The 5,612-nt window shown below is 57.7% G+C and overlaps 1 protein-coding gene across 2 annotated transcripts in view; it reads left to right on the forward strand.

The window, feature by feature from the left end:
- ARHGEF11 (Rho guanine nucleotide exchange factor 11) overlaps positions 1-4,276 on the forward strand; it is a 114,120-nt gene extending 109,844 nt beyond the window's left edge. For both annotated transcript variants that reach the window (XM_007457864.1, XM_007457865.1), the window contains 4 exons: positions 765-860; positions 1,806-2,053; positions 2,302-2,491; positions 3,081-4,276. In XM_007457864.1, the coding sequence (XP_007457926.1) occupies positions 765-860; positions 1,806-2,053; positions 2,302-2,491; positions 3,081-3,139 (593 nt within the window). In that variant the 3' untranslated portion in view covers positions 3,140-4,276. The remainder of the gene's footprint in view (positions 1-764; positions 861-1,805; positions 2,054-2,301; positions 2,492-3,080) is intronic.
- Positions 4,277-5,612: the final 1,336 nt, after the last annotated feature.

Below are 5,612 nucleotides of genomic sequence, written 5' to 3' on the forward strand. Positions count from 1 at the left end.
TCCAGTTCTAAGGAAAAGTGGGGCTCTTCTCAGGAGCTTCATTCCCAGAAAGACAAGGGCAGGTGCTCGCAGCCGGTCCCTCCAGATAGCAGCGAAGGAATTGGCGTGTAGGATGGAGGTGGCGGCGGGACTAGAGGTGGAGCCAAGACTAGGGGCTGAGGACAAGGCTGGGGAGACGTGTGGGGAGTGTGGGGCTGTGGTGAATGCGCAGGGACGTAGGGAGGGTGCCCGGCTTGTGGAATGCTGTGGGCTGTAAGACACAAGCCAAGACTGGCTGGGATGGGGGCTCAGGGCAGGTTTGTCTGGCCAGAGCTCGGGGGCGGGAGGAAAGAGTAAGCTGAAGAGAGGGCAGCCTGGTCTGAGGAGCGCGGCAGGAAAGATGAACCAAAGCGCGGGATGCTCTCGAGTGGTTGAGGTGGGGGGTGGGGGGTCCATGTTAATGCTAGGGGGTCTCCTTTCCTCCCCTAGTGCCTAGCTCTGCCTCCTTTTCCAGGAGCATTTTTCTTTCCATCTGCCCAAGGTGTGTGCTCTCTCCTGGGTTTCTGGGACCTGACCTCCCTGCTCTCTCCTCTGGTGGATTGGTGGAGCGGCTCTCTCTAGCTCCCTGGGGTATAATCACGTGTGATCTTGCGTTCACTTTGTTCTTCCCTTTTTCTCCACCCCCGCTCCCTCCCCCCTTCCTTCTCCCTCTCCTTCCTGCTCTCTCTCCCTTCCCTCTCCTTCTCTCTCAGTCTCTACTGTCCCTGGTGGTGGTGTCGGTGCAGCTGAGGTGGCAGGCAGCAAAGTTGTCCCTGCACTACCAGAGAGTGGCCAGTCAGAGCCTGAGCCACCTGAAGTGGAAGGCGGAGCGAAGGCTACGGGTAATGAACTTCTCCTTGGAGCCAGAGACAGGCCAGGGCTAGAATGCAGGCCCACGGGGGCAGAACTGGGCTTCAGGTGTTAGACCCTTGCCTGCAGTCACGTGGCCACAGACCTCCGTACATAGTCCCTGAACTGTCTAGAATGGGTGAGGAGCAGGACGTGGGCCTGAACACGGGAGAACGGACCCTGTGTCAGCCCCTCGCCGAGAGCGGCGCACACCCCATTCAAAGCAGTAGGGTTAAGCAGCTCTGCTTAGTCACGAAATGGGGCGGGGAAGCCTGGCCCAGTGCCCAGGGCCCAGTGTCCTTAGCCCGACTTTCTGAGCCACCTCTCCCCGACACTAGCCACCATCCAGCGTCACTGTGGGAAAGGGCTTACGTGGCCTTCCAGGCTCCTGGGCACTTACCTATGCTTACTGCCCTGTCAGTCAGCCTTACGTCCTTCTCTGTGTGTCCCCGACCCCCTCTGATGAGTTGAGGTACCTCGAGGATCGTGAAATAGATGGCAGTTGGGGCAGGGCACCGTGTCGAAGTTCAGCAGCAGAGCCTGAGATGGGGCAGAGGGAAGGAGGCTACCGCCCGCTCTTTTTCAAAAGTGCCTAAAACCAGCCCACGCCCTCTTTGCCCTTCATTCAGGGAATGGGAGCCGCTCCCGTTTCCCAGAAGAAACACAACCACCCTGCCCCTTCTGCCTTAGCTTCCACCACTAAGCATCTCCCCTGCTCTGGGCCAAGCTGAGCAAAGATGCCATCTCGAAGGCTCTCTGGCAGAGAAGGGCTTTTGGGAGACTGATAGGCAGCACGAGGCCAGCCTACTCCGAGCTTGTCTGCAGGATGGCTTCCCTGGCCCCGTCAGCCGGCCTGGGGAACACCAGGGGAGTGGAAGACGGTTTAGACTTCCTCTCTGTTTGCCTCCTACTAATCGCTTTGTCTTGCTGGGGGACAGGGAACTGCTTTTACGTGAGCATGCCGGCAGGACCCCTGGACTCAAGCACTGACCCCTCAGGGGCACGCGTGGGCCCCTCCCAGGCCGATGGCCTCCCTGCCTGGCAGACGGCGCCTCGGCCTGCGCTGCGGGAAGGCAATGAAGATCAAAGGCGCCTGGGCCGCTCTCCCCCAAGCCTGGCCCTCAGGGACGTGGGCGTGATCTTCCGTACCATCGAGCAGCTCACCGTCAAGCTCAACAGGCTCAAGGTAAGGGCTTGGGACCCTTGGAGGCCTCAGTCCATTGCACTGAGACCCCATCACCCACGCGAGTGAGCTACACAGTGTGTCTCCATGGGAGCCCTAGATCCTGGCCTGGGGCTCTACCCTCAGCCCACCCAGCCGCCTTCAAGCACAGCCCATCCCCTGGACCCCACGGATCAGAGGGCATTGCCCCTTCCCCAGGGGCTCATGAACAGAGGGGCTTGAGAGCAGATGTCCCTCTACAACTCTTCCAGGACATGGAGTTGGCCCACAAAGAGCTGCTCAGGTCCCTCGGGGGAGAGTCGTCCGGTGGCACCACGCCTGTGGGCGGTTTCCACACAGAGGCAGCTAGATGGATAGACAGCTCCCTGTCCCCTCCAGCCAAGGAGCACCTGGCCTCTGACTCCAGGGACAGCTGCGAACTGGGGCCCTGCCCTGAGGACGGTGAGTGAAGTCCTCCGGGGTTGGGGTGGGGTGTGCAGGGAGAAGGCCTCCATCTCCCGAGGAAGCACTGCCATGCAGTGTGAGGATGCGGGAGTTCTGAGAAGGGGCCTCGTCTCCCCCTGAGTACAGTTCATTCATTCGTTCCCTCAGCTTCAGAAAGAGGTCATTTTAGGGAAGGCCCACAGGAGCTCCCCTAAAACTGGGAAACTTATAACTGAACCCTCTTTTCCCTTGGGTTGTGGAGATAACAAACCAGGGGGAGCCTCGTCTCACATCTGAAACCTGTTCTTAATTAGTGGTTCAGAAGCAGATTGCATGGGCCAGGGCCACGGCTGTGTTCCAGCTCAGGAAGACAGGCCCATACCTACCCGTGGGCTTTGGGGGCCGACAGAACAGAAGTGGGGTTCAGTAGGCAGCCCTTTCCGGGTCGCACAGGGAACTCCAGGGTTTCTGGAGGAGGAGAATGCCTTGTCACAGAAGGATGGCACTGAAGAGCTGCTTTCACAAGCCTGAGGACTTTGCAGGCGGAACACAGAGGGAGGGTCATCTCAGAGGCCAGCCCCTCACTGCCATCCCCACATCCCTGCAGGCCCCAACACCCCGCTGGAAGACGGCCCAGCGGACTCGGCCACATCCCCAGGACTGTAGCTGTCCAAACCACCGAATCCTCCACGTCCCGACCCCTCCTCTAGGGACTGGCCTGAGGCAGGGCACAGGGTGGGGAGAGCCCAAACCTCCTCCCTGCCGTGGAGGCAGGCGGTTGAAGAGACAGCTCCAGCCAAGACCCCGGGGGGTAGATGCGCCTGTTGCTTGGTCTGCTCAGGTTGGAGTCAAGTTTCAGTGTCTTTTCCCCTCCCTTCAGCCCAACCCTTCAAGGCCTTGTGTCTCCTAAGCATGCTGACTGCATCTGAAAGGCCCCCCTCTTCCCACTCCTGTGTGTGCGCCTGTATATGTGGGTGCCCTCAGACAAGCCAGTGCGGGTGAAAGGAGGCGGCTCCAGTGTAAATGCACTTTCTTCCTCCCCTCCCTCCTCCACAGGACCCCAAGGCTGGGCGTCTCCACCTCTCCTCTCTTTGTCACTTTGGTTTCCTATAAATATGTATGTATTGTATGTGCATCTTTGCTATTGTAAATAACTTTGACCTTTTTTGTTTCTGATCCTGGCTTGCCGAAGGCAGTTACAGAGGGACTGCTAAGGGAAGAGGAGGTTCACTTGTATCTCTTTGTTAGCAGCCCAGCTCCAGGATCAGGGCCCAAAGGTGGAGCCAGCGCAGAGCGCTCTGCCCCCGCCCCCGCCCGTAGGCAAGAAGGCCTCCAGCTTCCGGCCCACCTGGCCGGAGAGCCTAGCCTCTGCAGCTCGGTGCTGAGCTACTCCCTCCCTCCTAGGACTTCTCATCTTCAGGGGAACTTCTTACCCCACCTGTGTCCACCCTGCCCCACCCTCTCCCTATAGAAAACCAGTGTATCAGGTACAGAGCTGAAAACTGGGCCCCAGGGAGGTGGGGGTAGGGGTTTGAATGCTGGAGTCCCTAAACTAACCTAGGACCATCCCCAGGGGCCACCACAGCCTTGGCCCCTATTACCACATCCACTCCACTCCCCACAGACTAATAGAATATACACACTGTGCTAGGTGTATATATACATATATATATATAAATATATATAATATATATAAAATACAGATATGGAAATGACTGTTTTGCTGTTAAAATAATGTATACTCTTTTATTTTCTTCCTTTCATGGTTAAGTTTTTTTTTAAGAAAAGTTAAATATTCTTCAACTGTGGTGGTGTGTGTGTGATTCTTGGAACTGCTGTGATCAAAGATACTGTGGTTGTTCCCTCTGAGACGGATTGGAATTGAATAGAGGGAACAGAAGGCAGCCCCAGACCCAGGCCTTTGCCATATTCTCTCCTGAAGTTGCAGATGTGCACTTCACTGAACTTCAGACTAAATGATACAGCCCCCGTGGCCAGAACACGAAAAGACAACGCGCGCGCACACACACACACACACACACACACACACGCAGTGGCCCCAGAATCGAGAGCCCTCGTGAGCTGCCCTCAGTGAGCTTCAGGACTTTAAAGGCAATACACAGGGGAGGGTCATCTCAGAGGCCTGGCCAGCTGCTGTCATCGGTCCTCCGCGTCCTCCCACAGGCTCCGACACCCCCTGGAAGCAGCTCATCAGACGTGGCCACACCCCCAGGACTGTAACCACTCAAACTGCCTCTCTTTGCCGTCATTGTTAGACTAAGGGACAAATTCTCTTTTCCCCCTAACTAATGTTTTCCCTCCTAAACCCAACATGATGCCGAGTGCTGACCTTGGGAGCTTACAGTCTAGCTGGGCATCAGAATTAATACACGATTCGTTCTTGATAAAGTGTAGGGGTGCGGACAAGAACCGTACGGATCCACTGGAGCTTTAGAAGGCCTCAGGCAGGAGTAACTGGAGAGGCTAGCCATTACTGGAGAGCGCCTGCTACGTGCTCAGTGTTGGGAATTTAAAGAGCTGCTCCCTGCAGAAGCTCAGCCAGCCGCCAGAGAGGCTGAGCAGCAGCGCAGGTGGTCAGAGGCAGAGAGAGGACTGTGAGGGCCACGGAGCCGCGCAGAGAGGCAGCGCTGGCAGGGAGGGCAGGGCTCCGTCCAGGCAACAGAAAGCGGAGTCGGGGCCGAGAGGATGTGACCAGAGGTGAAGAAGGGACACTCCCCGAAGAGTGGATGTCAGCTCCCCAGAAGTCGGCCCTGTGCTCTTGGGGCACGGTCGGGTCATCTCAGTGGAGGCAGTGCTGAGGGTGAAGAGTCGGGGCCCCCAGCTCTCCTGACTCCTCTGGCCCCCGCACTGTCTGGGTGGCTCTGGTTTCAGGCGGCTGACGGCAGCAGGCAGTGTCATCAGGGTTCGTGTTTAGTGCTTGGACTTTGCTACGCAGATGACAAGAGACTCAGCACCCTCTCTAAAGCAGCCTGACAACACTAGGTTTTCGTAAGCTGAGCCCTTGCCCCTCCTCCAAACCAGTCCAGACACGTGGACCAGATGGAGCAGCAGAAGGGGGAAGGGACCCAGGAGGGTGGAAGGGTGGAGCCCGTGCTCCATCCCTCTGCGGCACCCGCTC

This window comes from Lipotes vexillifer, unplaced genomic scaffold (genome assembly GCF_000442215.2).
Source record: "Lipotes vexillifer unplaced genomic scaffold, Lipotes_vexillifer_v1.1 scaffold238, whole genome shotgun sequence".
NCBI lineage: Eukaryota > Metazoa > Chordata > Mammalia > Artiodactyla > Lipotidae > Lipotes > Lipotes vexillifer.